The sequence below is a fragment of the Sander lucioperca genome, chromosome 20, assembly GCF_008315115.2.
Source record: "Sander lucioperca isolate FBNREF2018 chromosome 20, SLUC_FBN_1.2, whole genome shotgun sequence".
Taxonomy (NCBI): Eukaryota; Metazoa; Chordata; class Actinopteri; order Perciformes; family Percidae; genus Sander; species Sander lucioperca.
Genome location: NC_050192.1, coordinates 22,243,103 through 22,270,602, shown reverse-complemented (window position 1 = coordinate 22,270,602; position 27,500 = coordinate 22,243,103). Strand labels below are relative to the sequence as shown.

At 51.0% G+C, this 27,500-nt stretch overlaps 2 protein-coding genes across 2 annotated transcripts in view; both read right to left on the bottom strand.

Moving 5' to 3' along the window:
- Positions 1-13,332: 13,332 nt before the first annotated feature.
- Positions 13,333-26,891, bottom strand: LOC116034888 (piggyBac transposable element-derived protein 4-like). Its single transcript, XM_035996387.1, has 3 exons — positions 26,884-26,891; positions 14,751-15,817; positions 13,333-14,363 (listed from the first exon to the last, which is right to left on the bottom strand). The coding sequence occupies exons 1-3, from the start codon at positions 26,889-26,891 to the stop codon at positions 13,333-13,335; spliced, it is 2,106 nt and encodes a 701-aa protein (XP_035852280.1).
- Positions 26,892-27,072: 181 nt separating this feature from the next.
- Positions 27,073-27,500, bottom strand: part of LOC116034889 (cilia- and flagella-associated protein 57-like) — a 24,798-nt gene continuing 24,370 nt past the window's right edge. The window contains exon 2 of the mRNA XM_031277653.2: positions 27,073-27,500. This exon is cut by the window's right edge and continues 1,318 nt beyond it. Within this exon, the coding sequence (XP_031133513.2) occupies positions 27,289-27,500 (212 nt within the window). The 3' untranslated portion in view covers positions 27,073-27,288.

Genomic DNA, 27,500 nt, shown 5'->3' with positions numbered 1-27,500 from the left:
ATCAGCCCGTACTCGTCCACGATCAGCACGTTCACCCCAAGGAATGGCAGCGTGTCCTCCATGTTCTCAGACACTCTCAGCTGCGCAAACATTCTGCTGCACACGGCACACGACTCTGGCCTCAGGTGTCTACACGAGTGTCCGAGGATCACATCGTTCCGCTTCCGAGGCAACTCGGACCGGTACAGTGTATTGAAACGATACACCACTCTCCCGTGAACCCGGTGGTACTTCTGCGTAAAGTCTTTGAGCAAAAGCTTGTCGTCCAAGAGTTCCTTATTGAATCCCATCATCTTGTGGAATGTGTAGACTCGGTCCAAGGACCCGGATTCCATCAGAGTGCCTGCTGCCTTATTGGTCATGGCGCTCACAGCCACGCTGATGTTCAAGCTCCTGAGCTTCTTCACGAGCAGTGAAATGGCATACGACTTGCCACAGCCGGCGTCTCCGCTCAGCAATGCCACTTTCATACTCTCGCCTCGGGACATGTGCAGCTTTACCATGTTCCTCACCCATTGTTCCTGGCAGTACCTGGACATGGCCACGAGTGCTTTTGTTCTCAGGTCCTCATCCTCTTCAACACGTCGTCTCTTGCTCTCAGAGCTGCTCTCAGAGCTGCTCACCGGCGGCGCACCTCCGAGGCCCTCCGCGTGCACATTCATGTCTGTATGGTTGTCTATGTGTATCTGTCTAACTATGTGTACACAACACCTCAACGCCCTCTTCTTTGACAGCGCTACAGAGTGGCTAAATCGCTTGGCCAAGGGGAATCAAACAGCACCCGCTCTACAAGAGGCCCTGGCACGTCGTGTGACGCGGCTCCTTTAAGGGGAAAATGCTCCTGGGTGTTAGTCCGAGTAGATGACCTCGCCTCTTTACCCTGTCCCTGCAGACATCTACGTTTCATGAACGTAGACAGGGACTGTTCTAACCCAAAGGGGTCTTCACGCGATACTCTGTCCACCTCTGTGCTTGTCGCCGCACAGCCAATGTGAGGGGGCACTTCGATGCCTTCCAGTACGGAGCGCAAGACTGTGTTCCTGACAGTATGAGAACCTCCTTGAGATTCGCTCCGATCATCACTCAAACCAGCCGTGAGAGGCACGTACACAACTCCTTGCGCCCTCCGCACCCTCTGAGCCCTGTCGTGCACGCGTACAAACTCATCGTAGGCCCTTGACACCGTGTCTCTGAACAATGTCACATACGAGGTGTACATGCTCTTGCTCGTGCACAGAGCCGTGGTCGTCACGCCCCCCTTCCCCGTGCTGTTTAGAACATTCAGGAGCCCAGCTATCACTTCGATCAGCGGAGCGTGCGCCCCGTACTCGAACAGCATCCAAGCAAAGTCCTCCGTGTCTACCCTGTCTGTACACTTGTACTTGTTGCCATGCATGTACGCTCTGCACAGTCCAAAGTGCCTCCCGTACCACTCAGGGTCCCGTTGAGCTAGCATGATGTTTATATTCTCTAAGAGCAGGCTGAACCCCGTTGCAGGTTTGTCACCTACCCTCATTTCAAACAGCTTCTGTAACACCCCGACTGGCGTGACAGACTGACCGGGTTTGAACATGCGATCTTCAGGGAGTGACACGGCTAGGTAATGTCTCCCTACCCAGTCTAAGTGTGGGTGCGAGTCTTCGGTCTTGTGCGTTCTGCCGAGCGAGCCGTGATTCTCCACAGCCTTGGTCTGGCTCTCTGACAGTTTGACCCTCAAACATTCTCTCTCTTCACAGGCCTCGTGGAAAGCCCCTCTCGTGTCCTCAAGTTCCTTTTTACACAGCTCGAGCTCATATAGCGTATGCCTTAGAGCATCACTGTGGTCGTCAACAGCCTTGGCTGAGGCGTCTGCAGTGTCTCCCCTGCCTCCTTGTCGTGCAACGTTTTGTTCTTCGTCTCTCGTCAAGCATGCTGAACACAACACCGGTCTGTCGTGAAGAGCCCCCTCGACTCTTCGTTTGCGCTCAGCATTCAGTGTGCTATTGAGTTCCACGATTTGACGTTTCAAGTTTGCTATCATCTTCATGTGAGCGGGGTCATCACACTGCCCAGACGACACTTCCCGAGTTCTCTTCCTGCAAAGAGATGAAGCACTGCTGCGCGTCAAAGGCATGATCCCAAAAACACTTACCAGTTTCTTACTGACAATACCGAGTTACAGCAAGACACTCGACAATATAACGAAACACACACACACACACACACACACAGTTTGTTTCAATTGAAGAAGCCTTTATTCATGTTCATAAACATCAAAGGGTTTGGTATCATTAGCACTGATCATGAAACACTGAACACAGCAATGTCTACAGTTAGTTGGGAACACCTTTGAGCAAGGAGCGCAGTTTAGATTTCTTCCGAAGCAGTCTAGGTAGTTTGGTCCTTATATAATACTTGTGATCACTTCGCAGAGCCTGACCGAGTTGATCCACAGGGATCAAGGTGTTGGCATTGTTTGCATCGAGTAGAGTGTAGCGACCCTCCAGTGCTTGTGAGCTGAACCGACCGTCATCCTTCAATGACTCCCTTATGGTCTTCCTGGGGTCCACCACCACTAATAAACGAGTAGGGATACTGACTGTCCGTCGAACATTGAGTATATGAACACCTTCAGTTCTTTCAAGTACACATACCAGTACACCGAAGACTTCGTTGGGAGCTCTTATGTGTCTCACAGGGTACTTTGGTTGAGGAGTAGATGTATGTTTCAGAATTACGCTATCCCTGTCACACATAAGGTTACAAGGGAAGTTGTCAGGCACCCACGCTTGATCAGGATATCTCAAAATCAGCATAGTACGCACAGTTCTCCCGTACACTGTGGAAAAAAAAGGACACTTGTCCAGAGCAGTCTCGACGGTGTCCAGGTCCCCGCAGCAGCACTGTACCCGGTACGGTGTAGTCAAATCTTGTACTTCGTACCCGAATGAGTGATGCGTCTGGTTAGGAGCGGGGACAAGAGACGCAGCTGCACGTACCTCAGCTGTGTCGCGTGCTGGAGACCGCGAGCATGAGCAGAGAGGCAGTTTAGATTTATTCCGATCCCATCTAGGTAGTTTGAGGTGTATATGATACTCCCCATCACATTGCAGAGCCTGGCCGAGTTGATCCACAGGGATCAAGGTCTTGATTGATCCGAGCTGAGTGTAGCGACCCTCTAGTACACGTGAGCTGAACCGAGCGTCATCTTTTAATGACTCCCTTATGGTCTTCTTGGGGTCCACCACCACCAATAACCTTGTGGGGGTCCACTTTGACCGTCGAACGTTGAGCATATGAGCACCTCTAGATCCTCGACATACGCGTATCAGTACAACGAAGACATCGTTGGGAGCACTTACGTGTCTCACAGGGTACTTTGGTTGAGGAGTAGACGTATGTTTCAGAATTACGCTATCCCTGTCACACATAAGGTTACAAGGGTAGTTGCCAGGCACCCACGCTTGATCAGGATATCTCAAAATCCGCATAGTACGCACAGTTCCCCCGTACACTGTGGAAAAAAAAGGACACTTGTCCAGAGCAGTCTCAATGGTGTCCAGGTCCATGTAGCAGCACTGTACCCGGTACGGTGTAGTCACATCTCGTACTTCGTACCCGAATGAGTGATGCGTCTGGTTAGGAGAGGAGACAAGAGACATAGCTGCATGCACATCACCTGTGCATGGTGGAGACTGCGAGCGTGAGCTTGAGGGGGACCCGATGCGTGAAAAGGCAGACATTGTCACTGTGAGTCCTTTCAGCTATAGTATAAGCTGCAAAGGCGTGTATGTGTACCGTTTTTATACCCGTTCACTTAACTCCAACCGGTTCACGATACACATTGAGCACGCATCTGACCAAAGGCCAAGGCGACCGACCGAGACTGTGTATCCGAACACAGCTACACTAGATATTGTGATAGCTCACCCTTGGTTAGATGCATGCTACCCACACAGCACAGCGTTATCCAACTCTCCTCATTAGACGACAGCGCTGACACACAACAATAAAACGAAAAACGCACACACACACACGCACACACAGTTTGTTTCAATTGAAGAAGCCTTTATTCAGGTTCATAAACATCAAATGGTTTGGTGTCGTTAGCACTGATCATGAAACACTGAACACAGCAATGTCTACAGTTAGTTGGGAACCCCTTTGGGCAAGGAGCACAGTTTAGATTTCCTCCAAACACGTCCAGGTAGTTTGATGCGTATATCGTACAGAGCATCGTGTTGCAGAGCCTGACCGAGTTGATCCACAGGGATCAAGATGTTGGTGTTGTTGGTTGATTCGAGATGAGTGTAGAGACCCTCTAGTACTTGTGAGCTGAACCGACCATCATCCTTCAATGACTCCCGTATGGTATTCCCGGGGTCCACCACCAGTAATAACGCTCTAGGGGTCAGGGCTGTCCGTTGAACATTGAGTAGATGAACGCCTTCATATCCTCGAGATATGCGTATCCGTACAACGAAGACTTCGTTGGGAGCCTTAACGTGTCTCACAGGGTACTTTGGTTGGGGAGTAGACGTAGGTTCCAGAACTATGATATCCCTGTCACACATAAGGTTACAAGGGAAGTTGTCAGGCACCCACGCATCATCGGAAACTCTCAAAATCCGCATAGTGTGCACAATCCTCCCGTACACTGTGTTAAAGAAAGGACACTTGTCCAGAGCAGCCTTGACAGTGTCCAGGTCCATACAGCAGCACTGTACCCAATACGGTGTAGTCACCCCCGGTATTTCGTACTTGAATGAGTGACGCGTCTGGTTAGGAGAGGAGACAAAAGACGCAGCTGCATGTGCATCAGCGGTATGTGGTGGACACTGCGAGCGTGAGCTTGAGCGGGTCCCAGTGCGTGAAACATCAGACATTGTCACGGTGAGTCCTTTCAGCTACAGTACAAGCTGCAAAGGCGTGTACGTGTGTGTGTACCGTTTTTACCCATTCACTTAACTCCCACCTGTCCACAATAAACCTTGAGCACGCATCTGACCAAAGGCCAAGGCGTCCGACCGAGGCTGTGTATCCGAACACAGCTACACTAGATATTGCTCACCCTTGGTTAGATGCATGCTACTCACACAGCGTTATCCATCTCATTAGATGACAAAGGAAGGGGAAAAAAAAAGGCCACTACACTTTGTAAAAAACCCACGGTCTCTCGATTCCGAATCATGAACAAAGCGGTGCCTTTTGTGGAATTCTTCCCTAATATCTACCCCGAGCGCAGAGCTGTCAAGCTCGACCTGGAGCCTAATCTGGTTGGGGTGATGATCAAATCCGTAATGTTTCACAGGCAGGAAGAGGCGCTCTTGTGTAGAGGACTGGTGTTACAAGCACCACGAAAAGTCAAAATCTATACCACGGTACACTTCAAAGTCACTGGTATAGCTCCTGTTGTGGCATATGACCTAGACCTGATGTACGATCAAGATGGCGAGGAAGAGAACTGGGACACGGTACGGAAATCTTGGGCTAGACACTTTGTTGCTGAGCCGGTGCACATCCACGTTCACCATGATGACATTAAGCGAAAAGTAAATGCTCAGGTCTTCCCGCTCACCTCTATACGGTTGGCCAAAAGGTACCTGGAAACCGTGAGGGGTGCGCTGACCTTCGGAGACTTCTGCCCAGACCGGGGTTACTACCTCACTCGAGACGGTAACACGCCAGCACTGTGCTCCGATGTTATGTTTGGCAGGGTGTACTTCATACCCGCAAACAAGCTGAACCAGGAGCTCTCAGTGTCAGATCTCATCTACGATCATGACAACTCCGAGGCCGAGGCTAAGCTCTTTGACAGTACGCACGCGTCTTATTTCTACAAGGCGGCGTGTCTGGATATCGAGACTGTGTTTGATCCGTCGTATCGGGATGTGTCCCTGCGATGCAAGACTTTCGCCCACAGGGCCCCCTACTGCACAGAGCAAATGATCAACGACATGACAGAGTACAGGAATAAGCTGGTTTGCGCGCTAAACACGGCCAGGGAACGATTGCCCACACAGAATAAACACGTCTCCATCCCCGCTCTGGCGCCTGACATGCCAGGTCAGCAGCACGAGATAACTTGCATTTCTCTCGTGATCCTCAGGTCCCATGTACCCAAGACCTCACGCGAGCACCACAGGAAGGTGCTGATAGTGCTCTACAACAAATGCAAGGTGACACGCAACCCAGAAGTAGACCACGAACTGGCCACCGGCGCGGGCATAAGCGATGTCAAAAGGATTTCGGTCTGCCCGTGCTCCGGTGAACTCGCGCTCCTTGAGAGATTGATCGACGTGCTGGACAAGTGTGGCATAGAACTACTCTACGTGTACAACGCAGAGTTTGATGTCAGGGTGATTGAGCAGCGTGTGCATTTCTACGCAGAATCAAACTACGCAAAGTCCCGCGACCTAGCCACGCAGAAACGAGCCAAAACGCTATTGGAAAACTGGTACGGGCTCTTTGTGACCAGGGCACTGACCGTGGACACGGTGGCGCCTTTCTTCCAGTTTGAAAATGTACGCTATCTGGACATGTACGAGCAGATGCTCAAGAGCTTAGGTTCGGAGTTGCTGGACGGTGCCGTGACAGAGTACAAGCTCCACAAGGCATACGTGCACATCGGAAGGTTCAACAAAGAGAAGGCGAAGCTGGGCCACTTCAAGATGAACAGCTGCGGTATGAACATCGTAGATTTGTACAGGATGGCAGGGACCAGAGACATCAAGTTTGCATGCACCAGCATGAAGTTGAACGACGTGGCCCCCTTTGTCATTGCCATGGCCAGGAGGCTACATGGAAAGCCCCCGAAGGACACGAGAAAGCTTCACAAGCTGGCAGACGTCAGTTACTCTAGAATGGACGAGATGATCAACAGTGGGGGGAAGAGTCTCTTTGCCGTGCTCGTCTACAACTTAGTGGACTCGCAGTTGTGCGCCAGGCTGGCCAAGGTCCTGAAGCCCGTGTCGGCACTCTTCCACCGATGTAGGACCACTCTCAACATAGATGTCGTGGTACACGGAAGAGGGGATCTGTTTGGCGGCTTCGTGCAGAGCATTCACTCTGTCCAGATCCCTCAGCTCAAAATTACCCTCGACACTCTCAGAGTCAAAGCGGGACCCGCGGGTGTGCAACTAAGAAGCCGCACGCGATGGAATCCCGAGTTCCAGGCCGACGACGGTGTCAAGTGGAAGGGGGGAGCTGTGTGCGACCCTCTCACGGGCCTCCACTACTCGGGACCTGGAATGGGCCTGGAACTAGCATTCGACTTTGCCAGCATGTACCCGTCCATAATGTGCGCGCTCAACATCTCGCCCGAGACCACAATTCCCTGGCCGCCCGTAGACTTCCCCCACGATCTATCGGGTTGGGTGTGTTACAACTGGGAGGCCGAGGGCTTCGAGTACGCCTCGCTCATTCTCAAGTACGACCAGGCCCAAGGTTGCTTTGTCCGCGCGCCGGCCATATTCTCTTCCTCGGTCGAGTACTATCTCAACCAGCGAGCCGAGTTCAAGAGGAAGCTCAAGGACCCCGAGATCGGCGAGGCCGAGCGAGTGTACTGCAAGACGCTTGAAGGAGAGTGTAAAGTCCTGGCCAACTCCTTCTACGGAACGGCTCCGCATCCCTGTGGGCCGCTCATATCCGGCCACGGTAGGCAACAGATTTCTGTGGTAAACAGCTGCGTGTCTACCTTTTACAAGCACCGTTGCCCCGTTGTCTATGGAGACACTGACAGCGTTATGGTCTCAGTTGGACACGGACCAGGGGACCAGGCTGAGAGCCAAGTGGCCGACGTTGACATCACAGGAGATGAAGATCCGCTCGCTCAGAAGCCTGAGAATGAACTCCTCGAGACCTTCGCCGGCAAGGCCCGCGTGGCTTTGGGTGACAAGTTTAGGCGGGCCGGCGAGCAGGTGCCTGCCTTTCTGGACTACGTGCACAGCGCATTGGTGGAGGACACGCTCACAAGGATGTACATGATAGGCAGCGGTAACAAGCACCAAAAGCTAGAGAGAGACCCCAAGGGCACGTTCACTAAGGAAGGCTACCCTGTGTACGTGACTGAAGTACCTGGCTCTCGAGAACGTTTGGACGTCACGGGACCCTTCGTCAAAGACAGGAGAGTCAAGCTGGAATACGAAAACAGTTGCTCCATATACTGTCACGTCGCCAAGAAGACCTACGTGGCTCTCACTCACAACCTCGACGACAAGGGCGATCCATCGTCCCTCTCCGTTAAGGTCAGGGGATTGTCAGCCTTCAAAAGTGTGCGCTCGCCTTGCGACTCCGCGGTCACGGAGACCTTCATAGCGTGTGTCATCAGGGGAGACTGTATCAAGCTTCACACGGACCAAGTGTCATGTTTTTCCACCTGCCCCTGGCACAAGCTCAATCCGGGAGATGTCATCTTGTACCTGGAGCGGGAACCCCGCGTGGATTATCTCGGCCAGTGGTTAGAGCTACATCGAGCTAGCTCATTTCTCACTGAGTACTGTGTCAAAGACGTTGTAACGCTGCAGTTGGACTCGGGTTTCTCAGCAGTCTCTACGACACTCGTCCCCTTGCAGGCAAACGAGTCTGGATCGCCCGGGGGGCTAACTGTGAGAATGTTGTACAAAGACGGGTATTGCATGAACCACATGTTCTCGAGCAAACAAGGCATACTCCGAGACCTGCTGATGTGCAAAGCGGCTGAACTCATCGCGTCAAAGATGGGAGCCGGGTTCTTTCCTTGGAGTAGCCTCATCAAATCGTCAAAGAACAAGCACTTTAGTCGAGTAACCCTGGACCGCTTAAAAGTGGCCAATTCCAGTGTAAAAACCTCATACGTGGAAATTGTAAAGACCTGGCTAAAGCGCATCACGGGACTCTCTGTGAAGCCCGTCGAGGTCATTGAGTATCACAAGTGCAACCCGTGCGAGGCCGCTTTCTACAGATACCCGGTGAACCTGCAGGCTAACACAGGGTGTATCACGGCCATGTTCGGAGGTTCGCTCAAGTGCGAGGCCAGGTGTTCCAAATCTGGAAAGGTCTCTGACACAGAGCAGGGTTGCGGGAGCGAATCAGAGCACAAAGTCCTGGACGAGTGTCACGAACAGAACCAGAACGCTCCCTCGTCTCACACGGAACTCGTATCCCACCCGTACCAGCCGTTCAACAAGTGTTACGGAAACTCCAGGGTGTTGATTGCTCACTGTGCAGACCGCACGTTGGTCAATTGTTCGGGGAAGCTGGTGGCTCACTGCATCATAGACTACTGCCTGCCCCGCTACATGTACAGTTCCGCGCTGGGGCCCGCTAGCCTGGATGACTGTAAAGAACACCTGCTTGCGTCAATCAACTCTGTCAGACAGAGGTTGAACAGGGCAACCGTGGCTTTCAACGCGCTGATGAACAACTGCCCTGAACACATGATACCCGTGCACGGAACTCGTGAGTTGGAGCACCTGAGGATAAACAGGGAGACCGTGACTCGTCTCCCGGGTGAGAAACTCGAGGCCTGTCTCAAGGTGATCACAGAGGACATGTCACTAAGGCCCGACGTTGTCTACAAGAACCTGAGCGCTCAGCTTGGAAAGAAACTCGCCGAAGCCATATCTCAAGGCACAGTGTCCATGCGAGACGCGGACGACACGTCACATCTCCCCTGTTCGGAAGCCTCTATATCGCTCTCGCTGCCCACGGCCATACTCGCAGACGCGGGGATCGCTTCCTCCGCCGGTAGGCTTTCCATAGCCAGAAGCGAGCTATGCGAGAGGCCTTTAGTGGATCTGGCCGGCGTCCTGTACCAGACCGTAATCATGTTGCAGATACACACTCCCGATGCCTTTAGCTCAGCGACTGCGATCTACCCCGAGTCTGTTCTCTGTATCATGCCCTATTCATGTGCGGACGCACACCTCATGCGAACATGGATCGAGGCCTTCAGGGGGAAAAAGTGGCTCAAACCCACGCTAGTCAAGCTCGGCAAAAGGAAGCGGCCTGTCGACTACAACTACAGGGAGGTCACGTATCATTGCACAGGCTGTAAAAACTTCTACATGGACCTGTTTGCCAACAACATTCCAGGTCACAAGCTTCTAGAATTGGTTTACGGACAGGACAAGAGGCGAAAGATAGGACAGTGTGTCAGCGAAACACCGTGGTGCTCTTGATCTTCTCTCGCCACATGACCCCTTTCTTCAACGTGTATTGAGATACAGATCCAAAAATGCTGTGTTAATCCAAAAACTCTAACCCCTAACCGTGGCAATTATACGCTCCTCGCAACGTGAACCATACTCAGTCAAGATGTCTTTCAGTCAAAGTGAGTACGTTGTATCCCACACCATGACCAATGCCAGTAAGCCCCATCAGCCTGTCATTTTAAAAGTGGACCTGTGTGGCCTCATATCCATCGGTGAGTGCAGCACTCTGTTTGTGGTTGACAAGATGAACCTTACGGCATACAAACAAGGCACCGTGGAAAAAATACCAGTCAAGTTCGCTATTGTGAACGACACCGACAACAGGATCCTGACCAGCGAGCCGGGCAGGCTTTCCTCAAAGTGGAATGTCAACATTGACTGTGGATCGCGTATGAAGATAGCGGGCACCGACACTGAACCTTTCCGTCGTACCCTACCTGTGTACGATGAAGAAAACAGGCAGGCCCTCGTCAATGTATTGGCCTTCATGATGTCAGAAAGCCTCTGGGCCTCGGACAAGGCGCAAGGTGCTTTCGACCTCCTCGTCGAGTCTACCCGAGGAGAATATGCATTCACGTGCCAACGGTGTTTGCAGATCGGCGTTGCCTGCGTCAAAAAAGAGCCCCCGAGTGAACTGCCGTCATTCTCCTTCCCGTCGTGTCCAGATGGCTATGTGTGCATACCTTCCCCACAAGCCTTTCCTGACAAAGACTACGACGCTCTCCGGAATCTCCTAACTCTCTTGAGATCCGCTTCCATGGACAACCTTGACATTGTAACACGAATCAGTGAGGAGATATCCACCGACCCAGCCTTGGAAGAGCTTGAGTGTACATATGGCCATCAAACACACGTACACAAGAGGACCATAGAAATCCCATACACGGTGGTGAAATACATCAGCACCCTGTACCAGACCATGAGCGAGTACGCAGACAACTTCGCCATAGTGGACCGTAATAGGCACTACATCAAAGTCTTGATCGAGAGCCCTTTGGAGAACATAGGTGAAGTCACCGGCTCTGTGTCCCTAACCAAAATCTACGGATCAACTCTCCTTGACATTTACAACAAACTCATTCATGGCCTCCACAATTCCGAGGTGCGTGAGGAACAACAACTCGACAGCGTTGTCAACATTACACAGTTGAGCCCTGACGTGTTGATCAGGAGAACACAGTTGGCTTTTGTGTTGAATAATCATATGTCATTAAAGGATTGGTCTCGCTTCTACTATGGGTGAAATGTGCAAGCTGAATACATGTAAATAAAAAAACAATACAAACAAATGGTCATTCACTGTCTTTACCGGGTGCAATATGCATGCTGAGAACATGTAAATAAACACAATACAAACGAATGGTCATTCACTGTCTTTAATGGGGGAAATGTGCAAGCTCAGTACACACATTGCAATGTGAATAAAGACAACAGAAATGAATTTTACATCACTGGGTATAACAAAGCAATGCCGATGCACACATTTGGGTGTGAAATAGACATGTCAAGGGTTCTATGTTCACGGGTTAGGGTTGGGGTTAGGAGTCGTTCACCCTAGCTTAATAGAATGATTGGCTCGACAAACGAGATAGCCTCTGTGTAGCGCATATGATTATGTTCGCCACGCTTAATGTGTGAGTATTATACATTACTTAAAACTGACTCAACTCACTACTCGTGCCACCACTCGTGACACTAAAAATGTCAGAGGATAGCGGCATAGAAACAGACCACGGTGGTCTTAGCCAGGTGAGATCAGTATTGTCAGTTAACACAATTTGTCAGGTTAAAGTCATCAATTTACGCTAACCACAGCTGTACTCTACTCAACAGGCGTCTACCATAACCCTGGACCGCACTGTAGGTATCTGATATAGATAGATAGAGACTATTGTCAAACATGGTTCCTATTCCTGTACGTGATATACCGTGCATGTATTGCAGGAGAGTGATTACATGCTATCCTCAGACGAAGAGGCACCTGAAAACCCTGTGGTACAAGTGCATCCACTGTTACCCCCAGAACTCCTCAACCGTGCACATGCCAATGCTGCATTGCCTCCCGTTCCCCCTGTGAATGATGTGAACGCCGACATGGTAATAATGTTCTCATTACGTGTTGACAGCTTATCCGTGTATGGCCTCATGGTAATTACATTTATCTTTCTCTCAAGTACATGGCCGATGATGAGGACGAGGAGCTGGAAGATGGATAACAACCACAGCCCATTCATTCTCAACAGTGTGTATTGTTTATGTTTGATGACTGCCTCCATGGCCAGTGACCGGTTCGAGGAATAATTTACTCAATCAATAAATTGCCATTTGCTTCCAGAAACACGTTTGCCTTTATTCACATATTGACATTGATCATTATAACACGAGTACTTTGAAAAGACATAGTATAACAGGGATATGACAGTGAATACATATATAATATATATAAATGTAATGTCTCCAGAATGCTTGTCACCTAACTTTGCCCAGATTCTGTCCTTATACATCAATGAGTATAACAACACAAGTGCCTATGAAATCACATAGTGGAAAAAAACAGGGATATATCAGCGATTACACATGTCTACAGATTGCTTGTCTCCCCTGGGTGAGCCCTTGTGGGACCACTGTGTGTTTGGATGTGGATTTAAAAACACCCCCCTTTGAAGGCAGGTTTCAAGATCACACAGACTTTTCCTTAACCCTTGTGTTGTCCTTCATGTCACGGGGACTTGTTTAGTTTATGTACTGTCCTACTACCCTGGCGTTGTGCTTCGACCCTTTCGTGTGTGTGTGTGTGTGTGTGTGTGTGTGTGTGTGTGTGTGTGTGTGTGTGTGTGTGTGTGTGTGTAATAATCTCACATCTCACACAGCAGACACATGCCAAAGGGTTTTTATTCAAAAGATTTTCAACAGTGTTGTTCATGTCACTTTGTTGCACCTGTTCACATCTCAATAGCACACACTGTGTGTGCGTTGACTTCGCTCGTCTCTCGTGGTGTTCAGTGTCAGGCCGTAGGCGATTCCAGGTCGACACGGTCAAAAGCACGAGCGAGACAACGGGTGTCGTCGTCGTCGTTGTCGTTGTCGTTGTTGTGTTTGTCTGCTCGTTGTTGTGCAGAGCAAAGCCCAAGCCCAAACCGGCGGCGTTCGAGCCAAGAGGCTACAGTCCGCGCACACATTCCGCGCAGTTGAGCCGCGTGCATCTCCCGCAGATGTATCTCTTGCAGGCCCCGCACGCCGTGTATGTCTTGCGGTCCTTTGTCTTTGGACAGAGCTGACACCTCTTCCTCTTGCTGGCCACTCTGGGCGCGGTCGGTTCCACATCGTCGTCGTTGTCGTCGTCGTTGTCGTCGTCGTTGTCGTCGTCAACACCCTCTCTGTGCTCTCGAGCGGCCGCGGCCCTGCTCGTCAAGGCCTTGACGAGTGCGGCGGACGCTTCCGTGCGAGGGAGACGCGAGCGTCTCTCGATGAGCGGAGTCACGAGCGCCCTGCCCAGCTGCTCCAGGAACACGCGCCTCCTGTAGAGCTTGCCGCGCATCCACTGGGGCCTGAGCTCTCGCCAGAGCACAAAGGCGTTGTAGGCGGACACGTCGAGGATGTTGTGGAACACGGCGAGGGGCCAGCGCGTCGTCTTCCTGCGGCAGCTGTACGTGCCGACGAGCTTGTCCAGGTTGTCCACGCCGCCCTTGGTGCTGTTGTAGTGCAGGATGATGTCGGGCTTGGCGTCCCTGGTGGCGCGGACGCGCGCCTTCCCCGTGTGCAGCGTGCTCAGCAGCAGCACGTTCTTGTGCCTCTTGGGCACGTAGGACACCAGAGTGACGGTGGGCGTGAAGGCGAACCTGGACGAGAAGAGCGCACGGCCCTTGGTGTTGAGCAAGGCGCGCGGCAGCTCGGGCTTGTTTTTGCGCATCGTGCCCACCACGGTGAGGCGCCTCTCGATGAGCAGCCGCCGGGCCAGCTCGTAGGAGGTGAAAAAGTTGTCGCACGTCACGTTGCGCGGACCCCGCAGGCCCTTGGTCACGTCCAGCACCACGCGCGCGCCCAGATTCCTCTCGGGCCCGCCGCTCGCCGACTTGCCCGTGTACATCTGCATGTTCCACGCGTAGCTGGACGCGGCGTCGCAGGCCACCCAGGACTTGAGTCCGTACCTGGCGGGCTTGCTGGGCATGTACTGGCGGAAGGAGCATCGACCTTGTTGTCGTTGTCGTTGTCGTTGTCGTCGTCGTTGTCGTTGTCGTTGTTGTCGTTGTCGTTGTCGTTGTTGGCGTTGGAGGTGTTGGACGTGTCGTCAAAGAGTGAGAATGAGAAAGACACGGAAAAAGAACTCGGAGGAAGACAAAGAAGGGGGGAAGGAGGGAAGGTGAAGAAGAAGAAGAAGAATGAGATAGAAATTGTAGATGAGAATACAAGCACACGAGAAAAGAACAAAATGTTTAGAAACGTCCGCATGCGCACACACACACAAAAGCATTGTAAACGGCGAGCTGGAAAAAGACCAAGAAAAAGACGAGACAATTGTGCCACTGCGGTCGCGATACGACGATAATGAAAGTAGCAGTTGCGGTGACAAATACCCACCTCGAAAGGGAACCAGCTGCTCGTCCACGGTCACGTCGGGGCCCGGGTTGTAGAGGCGAGGCAGCCGCCGCACCCAGGCGTCCCACACGTCTCGTATGGCCGCCAGTTTGTCCGCGGCTCGTCTGGCGGCTCTCGTCTCGCGGTCGTCGAATCGCAGCAGTCGCGAGAACGCGTGGAAGCGCTTGAGCGGCATCGTGGCGCGGAAAATGGCCCTGCCGCTCTCCTCGTGCCACAGGCTCTCCAGTGCCTCGTTTCGGGACCTGTACACGCCGGCGAGGAGCAGCAGCCCGATGTAGCCGCGCAGGTCCGTGGCGTCCATCAGTTTCCAGCCGTTGCCGCACTTCCTTAGGCCCTCGATGTTCGTGGCGGTCACCACGATCTCTTGTATGTGCCGCGTGACAAACAGCTCGAAAGCGGAGAGTATATCGCGGACGCGTGTTGCCGCGTACTCTGTGGGTCCTGGGCTCTGCGGAGCGGTGGCGCGTCTGGCCGGGTCTTGTTGTTGCCGTTCGTCTTGGTCGTGTCGTTCGTCTTGGTCTCGGTCACGTTGGTCTTGGTCTTGGTCTTGGTCTTGGTCTTGGTCTTGGTCGTTGCCGTCGTCGCCGTCGTCCAGTTGTTGTTCCTCGTCCTCTTCATATTCGGCACGACGGCGGCGACGAGGTCCAGGGCGATGGGGATGATACGTCGTGGAGGACCATTCGATCTCGCCGTCTCTCGACGCAAACCTTTCGCTCTCCTCCTCCTCCTCGTCCTCCTCGTCCTCATCGTCTTGTTCCACATCCTGCTCCTCGTCGTCGTGGCCCTCGTTGTCGTCATCTCCCCTTTGCCGTCCACCCTCCTGTGGCGCGTTTGCCCCTCGTTCTTCTCCTCGTTCCTCGTCCTGCTCGCCGTCGTCGTCGCCGCCGTCGCCCTCTCTGTCTTCATCTCCCCTTTGCCATCCACCAGCCTGTGCCACGTTTGCCCCTTGTTCTTCTCCTCGTTCGTCGTCCTGCTCGCCGTCGTCGTCGTCGTCTTCGTCGTCGTCGTCGTCGGCGTCGGCGTCTTCGCCCTCTCTGTTTTCATCTCCCCTTTGCCGTCCACCAGCCTGTGCCGCGTTTGCCCCTCGTTCTTCTCCTCGTTCTTCTCCTCGTTCTTCTCCTCGTTCTTCTCCTCGTCACAGTGACCCGAAGGCCAGAGCAGTGGTAGTGGAGAAATACCATGGAATAGTGGCCACATAGAATCCGAAGGCCAGAGCCGCGGCAGCCGTGGAGAAATATCACTGAATACTGGCCAGGGTCACAGTGACCCGAAGGCCAGAGCCGCGGCAGTGGAGAAATGCCATGGAATAGTGGCCAGGGTCACAGTGACCCGAAGGCCAGAGCTGCGGTAGTGGAGAAATGCCATGGAATAGTGGCCAGGGTCACAGTGACCCGAAGGCCAGAGCTGCGGTAGTGGAGAAATGCCATGGAATAGTGGCCAGGGTCACAGTGACCCGAAGGCCAGAGCTGCGGTAGTGGAGAAATACCAGCGAATAACGCACGGGTCAGAGAGACCCGAAGGCCAGAGCCACGGCGGCCGTGGAGAAATACCGTCGAATAACGTGCGGGTCACAGTGACCCGAAGGCCAGAGCCGCAGCGGCCGTGGAGAAATACCACTAAATGACTGGCCAGGGTCACAGTGACCCAAAGGCCAGAGCCGCGGTAGTGGAGAAATACCAACAAATAACGTACGGGTCACAGTGACCCGAAGGCCAGCGCTGCTCAAGTGGAGAAATACCAGCGAATAACGCATGGGTCAGAGAGACCCGAAGGCCAGAGCTGCGGTAGTGGAGAGCAATACCATGGAATACTGGCCAGGGTCACAGTGACCCGAAGGCCAGCGCTGCTCAAGTGGAGAAATACCAGCGAATAACGCATGGGTCAGAGAGACCCGAAGGCCAGAGCTGCGGTAGTGGAGAAATACCAGGAATAACGGCCAGGGTCACAGTGACCCGAAGGCCAGCGCTGCGGTAGTGGAGAGCAATACCATGGAATACTGGCCAGGGTCACAGTGACCCGAAGGCCAGAGCTGCTCAAGTGGAGAAATACCAGCGAATAACGTATGGGTCAGAGAGACCCGAAGGCCGGAGCTGCGGTAGTGGAGAAATTCCACGGAATAACGTGTGGGTCACAGTGACCCGAAGGCCCGAGCTGCTCAAGTGGAGAAATACCAGCGAATAACGTATGGGTCAGACAGACCCGAAGGCCGGAGCTGCGGTAGTGGAGAAATACCACGGAATAACGTATGGGTCAGAGAGACACGAAGGCCGGAGCTGCGGTAGTGGAGAAATTCCACGGAATAACGCGTGGGTCACAGTGACCCGAAGGCCAGAGCTGCGGTAGTGGAGAGCAATACCATGGAATACTGGCCAGGGTCACAGAGACCCGAAGGCCAGGGAGAAATACCATGGAATAACGTATGGGTCAAAGAGACCCGAAGGCCAGAGCCTCGGCCGTGGAGAAATGCCATGGAATAACGTACGGGTCACAGTGACCCGAAGGCCAGAGCAGCGGTAGTGAAGAGAAATACCACTAAATGACTGGCCAGGGTCACAGTGACCCGAAGGCCAGAGCTGCTCAATTGGAGAAATGCCATTGAGTAACGTGCGGGTCACAGAGACCCGAAGGCCAGAGTCTCGGTGGCAGGGAGAAATACCATGGAATAACGTGTGGGTCACAGTGACCCCAAGGCCAGAGCTGCTGAAGTGGAGCAATACCATTGAATACTGGCCAGGGTCACGGTGACCCGAAGGCCAGAGCCGCGGCCGTGGAGAAATACCATCAAGTAACGTATGGGTCAGAGAGACCTGAAGGCCAGAGCCGCGGCAGTGGAGAAATACCACGGAATAACGCGTGGGTCAGAGAGACCCGAAGGCCAGAGCCGCGGCCGCGGCCGTGGAGAAATACCACGGAGTAACGTATGGGTCACAGTGACCCGAAGGCCAGGGCCGCGGTAGTGGAGCAATACCATGGAATACTGGCCAGGGTCACAGAGACCCGAAGGCCAGAGCCGCGGCCGTGGAGCAATACCATTGAATACTGGCCAGGGTCACAGAGACCCGAAGGCCAGAGCCGCGGCCGTGGAGAAATACCATGGAACAACGTATGGGTCACAGTGACCCGAAGGCCAGTGCTGCGGCAGTGGAGAAATACCATCGAGTAACGTATGGGTCACAGAGACCCGAAGGCCAGAGCCGCGGCAGTGGAGAAATACCATAGAATAACGTATGGGTCATAGTGACCCGAAGGCCAGAGCCGCGGCCGTGGAGCAATACCATTGAATACTGGCCAGGGTCACAGAGACCCGAAGGCCAGAGCCGCGGCCGTGGAGAAATACCATGGAACAACGTATGGGTCACAGTGACCCGAAGGCCAGTGCTGCGGCAGTGGAGAAATACCATCGAGTAACGTATGGGTCACAGAGACCCGAAGGCCAGAGCCGCGGCAGTGGAGAAATACCATAGAATAACGTATGGGTCATAGTGACCCGAAGGCCAGCGCTGCGGTAGCGGAGATATACCATCGAGTAACGTATGGGTCACAGAGACCCGAAGCGCAACGCCAGGCCAATACAAAAAGTCAACTAAACTGAACGGGTCATTGTGACCCGATGGACAACATAAGGGTTAAACTGGGTAACTAGTTATCTGTAGTCTGTTTACATTTCAAACTAAACCAAACGTGGGCCATAAGAGAACTGCATATTTGGGCCACATTAGGGGGACCTGTGGCTGAGTTTCGGGAGCCACACTCACCTGAGGTCAGCGCCGTCATTCAAGGCCAAATGTCGGCCATAAGAGAACTGCATATGTGGGCCACATTAGGGGGACCTGTGGCTGAGTTTCGGGAGCCACACTCACCTGAGGTCAGCGCCGTCATTCAAGGCCAAATGTGGGCCATAAGAGAACTGCATATGTGGGCCACATTTGGGCCACATTAGGGGGACCTGTGGCTGAGTTTCGGGAGCCACACTCACCTGAGGTCAGCGCCGTCATTCAAGCCAAATGTGGGCCATAAGAGAACTGCATATGTGGGCCACATTAGGGGGACCTGTGGCTGAGTTTCGGGAGCCACACTCACCTGAGGTCAGCGCCGTCATTCAAGGCCAAATGTGGGCCATAAGAGAACTGCATATGTGGGCCACATTAGGGGGACCTGTGGCTGAGTTTCGGGAGCCACACTCACCTGAGGTCAGCGCCGTCATTCAAGGCCAAATGTGGGCCATAAGAGAACTGCATATGTGGGCCACATTTGGGCCACATTAGGGGGACCTGTGGCTGAGTTTCGGGAGCCACACTCACCTGAGGTCAGCGCCGTCATTCAAGGCCAAATGTGGGCCATAAGAGAACTGCATATGTGGGCCACATTTGGGCCACATTAGGGGGACCTGTGGCTGAGTTTCGGGAGCCACACTCACCTGAGGTCAGCGCCGTCATTCAAGGCCAAATGTGGGCCATAAGAGAAATGCATATGTGGGCCACATTTGGGCCACATTAGGGGGACCTGTGGCTGAGTTTCGGGAGCCACACTCACCTGAGGTCAGCGCCGTCATTCAAGGCCAAATGTGGGCCATAAGAGAAATGCATATGTGGGCCACATTTGGGCCACATTAGGGGGACCTGTGGCTGAGTTTCGGGAGCCACACTCACCTGAGGTCAGCGCCGTCATTCAAGGCCAAATGTGGGCCATAAGAGAACTGCATATGTGGGCCACATTTGGGCCAAAGATAAATTGCTATCTGGGCTCCGGGATAGCAGGGATGTAAACGCCAGGGCCCGCAAATGTAAGTATTTTTGACATACTACTGTATACTGATTATTTTCTTGACTTTTTTTCAACCTACTATACTATGACTTTTTTCAACATACTATAACTATGGCTTCTTTTGAATATTTTGGACATACTATACTATGACTTTTTCAACATGCTGAGTTTTTATGACTACTGTGACTTTTTATGACTTTTTTCAACATACTATACTATGACTTTTTATGACTTTCTCAAGATACTATTCTATGACGTTCTTTTGACTTCTGACTTTTTTCTATGACTTTGTTCGACATACTATCCTATTACTTTTGACTTTTTCCACATACTATCCTGTGACTATTTTCATGACTTTTTTTCGACATACTATACTATTACTTTTTTGTGAATATTTTTCACATACTACTGTATACTGACTATTTTCTTGACTTTTTTTCAACATACTATACTATGACTTTTTGTGAATATTTTGGACATACTATACTATGACTTTTTGATGACTTTTTCAACATACTATACTATGACTTTTTTATGACTTTTTCAACATACTATACTATGACTTTTCATGAATTTCTTTCGACATACTATATACCTATATATATATATATATATATATATATATATATATAGACATGAAGGGTGTGGATATTGACATCTCTATGGATGATGTCAAATCTTATTTTAGACGTGTAAATCCCCGTAAATCTTGTGGACTTGTGGTCGTCCGGCCATCCAGTACGACACCACGTAGCAAATTGGATAAAGGCTTCAAATTTTACGTTTCTTAATTTCTTTGCAACTTTGAAGGTAATTTGCTAACGCTAGCTAGCCTGAGCTAGAAGCCTTGCTTTGGTGTTTTAAGTCATGACTCCGTCCTGCTTCAGGTTAATCATGCTTTAAATAAAGTCTAATCATGTGTATATACCTCTCACTTCATGTGTTTGTACTTTTATGAAAGTATCAGGTAAAAACAGGGCTACAAATGAGATCTCTGTGAGAGCCCAGCATACTCCTAGCTAACTATTATGTAGCTGCATGCTAACATGACATAGCTGTAATCTTGGCCAGTGCTGGTCATTTCTCCCCAAATTCCTGTCACTTTACTGCTGGGACATGTCCGGTTGTGTAGTATTTGGTTTAGAATCCTTTATTGGTGATTTTTCACGGTACAAAGTCCTGCTATAGTGTATAGCTATATATACTCCGCTACTACCTTGAAAAATCACAAATAAAGGCTTCTAAACCAAATACTACATAACCGGACATGTCCCAGCAGTAAAGTGACCAGAATTTGGGGAGAAATTACCAGCATTGGCCGAGATTACAGCTAAGATACAGCTATGTTGCGTCAGCATGCAGCTACATAATAGTTAGCTAGGGGTACGCTAACGTTAGATTGTAGTGGAACGAAGAAGCACTTTCTAACGTCAAAAATCACAGATAAAGGGTTCTGAACCAAACATTACCCAATCAGACATGTTTCAGCAGGAATGCGACCCAGAATTGGGGAGAATTTAACAACACTGGCAGCCAAGATGACATACTGCCGTTAGCATGTAGCTACATGCGACAATGTTAAAACCGCATGTTTTTTTTTTTTTTTTAAAAGTGTCGGCTGCAGACTTGTGTGTTCGTTATAAGAAAGTTGTCTCATCGGATGTTAATCACCCACCGTTTATGTAATTCATTGTCTTTGGGAAAAGTAAAAAAACTAACAGAATTGCATCTTTCAGACACTACATTGGTTGCGGCACACAGCAGTGGTGGCTGGAAGAGCTGTCATCCCATCTTTGAAAGGACACTTTCGTACGTTTATTCATCGTGTTATTAGTCAAGACAAAGTATTACAAGTAAAAACATTAACATAAACAACACAACAACGACGAAAATGAACAGTTTTGGATGTTCTGACGACAAGCATTCAATGGTAGCACAGCATTCTACGATAACCGGAAGTTTACATGCATCCTGAGATTTAACCGGAAATACGTCATGCTCGCCTGTGCATATCGCCTATTCGCTTATCGGGCAGAGAGAGGTGTTGAGGACGCGCTGCTATCTTTGATTAACAGCACTCATGAGCACCTTGAGCACGCAAAGAGCCTGGTCAAGATTGTGTTCATTGACTTCAGCAGCGCTTTTAATACAATCCAACCCCACCTTCTGGTGAGAAAATTGGTGCATTTGGGAGTAAATCCCCAACTGATCTCATGGATTTATGACTTCTTGACAAACCGTAGTCAGCAAGTCAGATTTAACTCATGTATATCATCTTCAAAAATTATAAACACACCATAAGGATGTGTTCTGTCACCTATTTTATATACATTGTACACCAATAACTGTCAAGCATCCTCTTCAGCCCACACTTATTTTAAATACGCTGACGACACAGCACTGGTTGGTTTTTTAAAATATGACATTTCTTCTGTGAATGAATTCCAGAGGGAATTACAGGGATTTACTCAGTGGTGTTCTGATAATTTCCTTGAAATAAATGTGAAGAAAACAAAAGAGATGGTCATAGATTTTAACAAAAATAGAATCACAGCCCCCCTCTCTAAGATCAATGGTGAACTAGTAGAGAGAGTCTCAACCTACAAATATCTGGGAGTTGAAATTGACTCTAAATTAACTTTTAATGTATGCGCACTGAATAAAACTAAGAAAATGCACCAGCGGATGTTGTTCCTTAGGAAACTAAACACTTTTAGATTAGACAGACACATCCTTGTAATGTTTTACAAAAGTATCCTCCAGAGTCTTCTCCGGGAACCATCACCTTATCGTGGTGGAGAGGTTTGTGTGTCCCTATGAACCTGAGGGCTGTGTTGCCTGGAGCTTTGTGCTCCTGGTAGGGTCTCCCAAGGCAAAGTGGTCTCAGGTGAGGGGCCAGACAAAGAATGGTTCAAAAATCCTATGAAAAAACGAGGTAGAGATGATGAGACCCTGCCCGGAGGAAGCCCGGGGCCCCCGTCTGGAGCCAGGCCCAGATGGAGGGCCCGTCAGCGAGCGCCTGGTGGCCGGGTTTGCCACGGAGCCCGGCCGGGCACAGCCCGAAAAAGCTACGTGGCACCTCTCTCTCCAACCCATGGGCCCACCACCTGTGGGAGGAACCGCTGGGGTCGGGTGCGCTGCCACATGGGTGGCAGTGAAGGTCAGGGGCCTCGACGGACCAGACCCGGGCAGCAGACGCTGGCTCTGGGGACGTGGAACGTCACCTCTCTGTGGGGGAAGGAACCGGAGCTTGTGCGGGAGGTGGAGCGCTACCAGTTGGATCTGGTGGGGCTTACCTCTACGCACAGTCTCGGTTCTGGAACCATACTCCTGGATAGGGGTTGGACTCTTTTCTTCTCCGGAGTTGCCCAGGGTGTGAGGCGCCGGGCGGGTGTGGGGATACTCACAAGCCCCCGGCTGAGCGCCGCTACGTTGGAGTTTACCCCGGTGGACGAGAGGGTCGCCTCCCTACGCCTGCGGGTTGTGGGGGGGGAAAACTCTGACTGTTGTTTGTGCGTATGCACCAAACAAGAGCTCGGAGTATTCGGCCTTCTTGGAGACCTTGAATGGAGTCCTGTATGGGGCTCCAGTAGGGGACTCCATAGTTCTGCTGGGGGACTTCAACGCGCACGTGGGCAATGATGGAGACACATGGAGAGGCGTGATTGGGAGGAACGGCCTCCCTGATCTAAACCAGAGTGGTTGTTTGTTGTTGGACTTCTGTGCTAGTCATGGATTGTCTATAACGAACACCATGTTCGAACATAGGGATGCTCATAAGTGTACTTGGTACCAGAGCACCCTAGGCCAAAGGTCAATGATCGATTTTATAATCGTTTCATCTGATCTGAGGCCGTATGTTTTGGACACTCGGGTGAAGAGAGGGGCAGAGCTGTCAACTGATCACCATCTGGTGGTGAGTTGGGTCAGAGGGTGGGGGAAGACTCTGGACAGACCTGGTAAACCCAAACGGGTAGTGCGGGTGAACTGGGAAAGTCTGGAGGAGGCCCCTGTCCGACAGACTTTCAACTCACACCTCCGGCGGAGCTTTTCGTGCATCCCTGTGGAGGCTGGGGGCATTGAACCCGAGTGGACAATGTTCAAAGTTTCCATTGCTGAAGCTGCGGCGGGGAGCTGTGGTCTTAGGGTCTTAGGTGCCTCAAGGGGCGGTAACCCACGAACACCGTGGTGGACACCGGTGGTCAGGGAAGCCGTCCGACTGAAGAAGGAGTCTTTCTGGGATATGTTATCCCAGGGGACTCCGGAGGCAGTTGCAAGGTACCGAAGGGCCCGAAGGGCTGCAGCCTCTGCCGTGAAAGAGGCAAAGCAGCGGGTGTGGGAAAAGTTCGGAGAAGACATGGAGAAGGACTTTCGGTCGGCACCAAGGTGCTTCTGGAAAACCGTTCGCCACCTCAGGAGGGGGAAGCGGGGAACCATCCAAGCTGTGTACAGTAAGGATGGAACGCTGCTGACCTCAACTGAGGAGGTAATAGGGCGGTGGAAGGAGCACTTTGAGGAACTCCTAAATCCGACTAATACGCCCTCTATGGTAGAGGCAGAGTTGGAGGATGATGGGGGATTGTCGTCAATTTCCCTGGTGGAAGTTGCTGAGGTAGTTAAACAACTCCACAGTGGCAAAGCCCCAGGGATTGATGAGATCCGTCCAGAAATGCTTAAAGCTCTGGGTGTGGAGGGGTTGTCTTGGTTGACACGCCTCTTCAACATTGCGTGGAAGTCGGGGACGGTGCCTAAGGAGTGGCAGACCGGGGTGGTGGTTCCCCTTTTCAAAAAGGGGGACCAGAGGGTGTGTGCCAATTACAGGGGTATCACACTTCTCAGCCTCCCCGGTAAAGTCTACTCCAAGGTGCTGGAAAGGAGGGTTCGGTCGATAGTCGAACCTCAGGTTGAAGAGGAACAATGCGGATTCCGTCCTGGTCGTGGAACAACGGACCAGATCTTTACTCTCGCAAGGATCCTGGAGGGAGCCTGGGAGTATGCCCAACCGGTCTACATGTGCTTTGTGGATCTGGAGAAGGCGTATGACCGGGTCCCCCGGGAGACACTGTGGGAGGTGCTGCGGGAGTATGGGGTGAGGGGGTCCCTTCTCAGGGCCATCCAATCTCTGTACGACCAAAGCGAGAGCTGTGTCCGTGTTCTCGGCAGTAAGTCGGACTCGTTTCAGGTGAGAGTTGGCCTCCGCCAGGGCTGCGCTTTGTCACCAATCCTGTTTGTAGTATTTATGGACAGGATATCGAGGCGTAGTCGGGGTGGAGAGGGGTTGCAGTTTGGTGAGCTGGGGATCTCATCGCTGCTTTTTGCAGATGATGTGGTCCTGATGGCATCGTCGGCCTGTGACCTTCAGCACTCACTGGATCGGTTCGCAGCCGAGTGTGAAGTGGCTGGGATGAGGATCAGCACCTCTAAATCTGAGGCCATGGTTCTCAGCAGGAAACCGATGGAGTGCCTTCTCCAGGTAGGGAATGAGTCTTTACCCCAAGTGAAGGAGTTCAAGTACCTTGGAGTCTTGTTCGCGAGTGAGGGAACAATGGAGCGGGAGATTGGTCGGAGAATCAGCGCAGCGGGTGCGGTATTACACTCAATTTATCGCACCGTTGTGACGAAAAGAGAGCTGAGCCAGAAGGCAAAGCTCTCAATCTACCGGTCAGTTTTCGTTCCTACCCTCACCTATGGTCATGAAGGCTGGGTCATGACCGAAAGAACGAGATCCAGGGTACAAGCGGCCGAAATGGGTTTCCTCAGGAGGGTGGCTGGCGTCTCCCTTAGAGATAGGGTGAGAAGCTCAGTCATCCGTGAGGAGCTCGGAGTAGAGCCGCTGCTCCTTCGCGTCGAAAGGAGCCAGTTGAGGTGGTTCGGGCATCTGGTAAGGATGCCCCCTGGGCGCCTCCCTAGGGAGGTGTTCCAGGCACGTCCAGCTGGGAGGAGGCCTCGGGGAAGACCCAGGACTAGGTGGAGGGATTATATCTCCAACCTGGCCTGGGAACGCCTCGGGATCCCCCAGTCGGAGCTGGTTAATGTGGCTCGGGAAAGGGAAGTTTGGGGTCCCCTGCTGGAGCTGCTACCCCCGCGACCCGTTACCGGATAAGCGGAAGAAGATGGATGGATGGATGGATGGATGGATCCTCCAGAGTGTTCTGTCTTTTGGCCTTATCTGTGTGTTTGGTAACATGCATGCTAAGGACCAAAAGAAATTGCAGCGACTGATCAAGATGGCCAGTAGGATCATCGGAATTGATCAGGTGTCGGCAGCTCAGTTGTACAATGAGCTTATCTTAAAAAAGACTGACCAAATCCTTAATGACCCCACTCACCCTCTTCACCATAAATTTATGAGAAGCAATAGGTCAACTGGTAGAATTTTACAACAGAGAATTAGAACAGAAAGGTACAATAAATCATTTGTGCCTACAGCGATCAGATTGTATAATGACCAAGCACATCACAGGCACTTTAATTCCGCACTGGCACTTTAACTGGATGGTAGATCTTAATTTTTCTTATTATTTTTAAAATGTTTTGCTACCTGATAATTTTATAGTTTCGTATCGTAAATGTCAGACGTCGGATTGTCTTTGTCTTTTTTGTAGTATTGTTTATTGTTTTTGTTGATTTCTGTCATTGTCATTTCTGTAGTATCATTCTCTTCTTTATACATGCTTATTGGCTTGTTTGTGGTGTCTATATGTTTAGAGAATATGTTGTGACTAGGACGCGTAATGAATGACCACATGAATTTCCCCTTGTGGGATAATAAAGTTTACCTTGACCTTGACCTTTTTTGACTTTTTTTGACATACCATACAATGACTTTTTTATGACTTTTTCAGCATACTATACTATGACTTTTTTGTACTTTTTTCAGCTTACTGTACTTTTTAAACATACTATACTATTACTTTTTTTAAACCTTTTTTCATCATACTTTCTGGTACGCTGCTGCCACCGCTGAAGACAAGAGCAGACTGCAGAGCATCATCCCCTCTGCTGAGAAGTTGATTTGCTGCTATCTGCCGTCTCTCCAGGATCTGGACGCCTCCAGGACACGAAGAGCAGGAAAGAGTCTGGCTGATCCCTCTCACCCTGGAAACACTATGTTTGAATCTCTCCCCTCTGGCAGGAGGTGTCCATCAGAAACCTCCTCCTTACACTCGCTCCATAGCTCAGGGGTTAGAGCACTGGTCTTGTAAACCAGGGTGAGTTCAAATCTCACTGGGGCCTAATCACTTCTTTGAATTTGCCCTTGGGTATTATTAAAGTATCTATCCATCTATCTGTCACTACACTTTGCAAGTACAATCATCTGCACGTTGCACAAAGTGCTCAAACTACTTACGCAGCCATTTCCTATATTTTGTTTACTGTTTTTGTGTATATTGTATTTTTTTATTTAGAAAAGACGTATGCATACCTCTTTGAAGGTTTCAAATATTTAAATCATACATGAGGTATCACAGATACAGGAAATACAAGAACAGATATTGAGCTGAAGTTGTTCATTTTATTTGAAATTGATTGTAATTATCACAATTACTGTCATTTTATTTGAAATTGATTGTAATTATCACAATTACTGTCATTTTATTTGAAATTGATTGTAATTATCACAATTACTGTCACAATTGATTTGGTGTGTGGGAGAAAACCGAAGCATTCGGCGTAACCTCTCACGGATCCACCATGTGGCCCTGACATGCTGCACCACGCCATCACCGCGGGTGTTAACAGGTTAAGGGGAGTTTTAGCAGTCAACTTTTGGGAGATCACTGATCCCTGAATGATACGGCCTCACGTGAATGACACCGTCCATGTATTGATGTGTCTGCGTAGATGATGATATCGTGGTATCTGCACAGGAATGCACAGATGATACGATTCTGTCATCAGGGAAGTCCAGATCTGCACAGGAATACACAGATGATACGATTCTGTCATCAGGGAAGTCCAGATCTG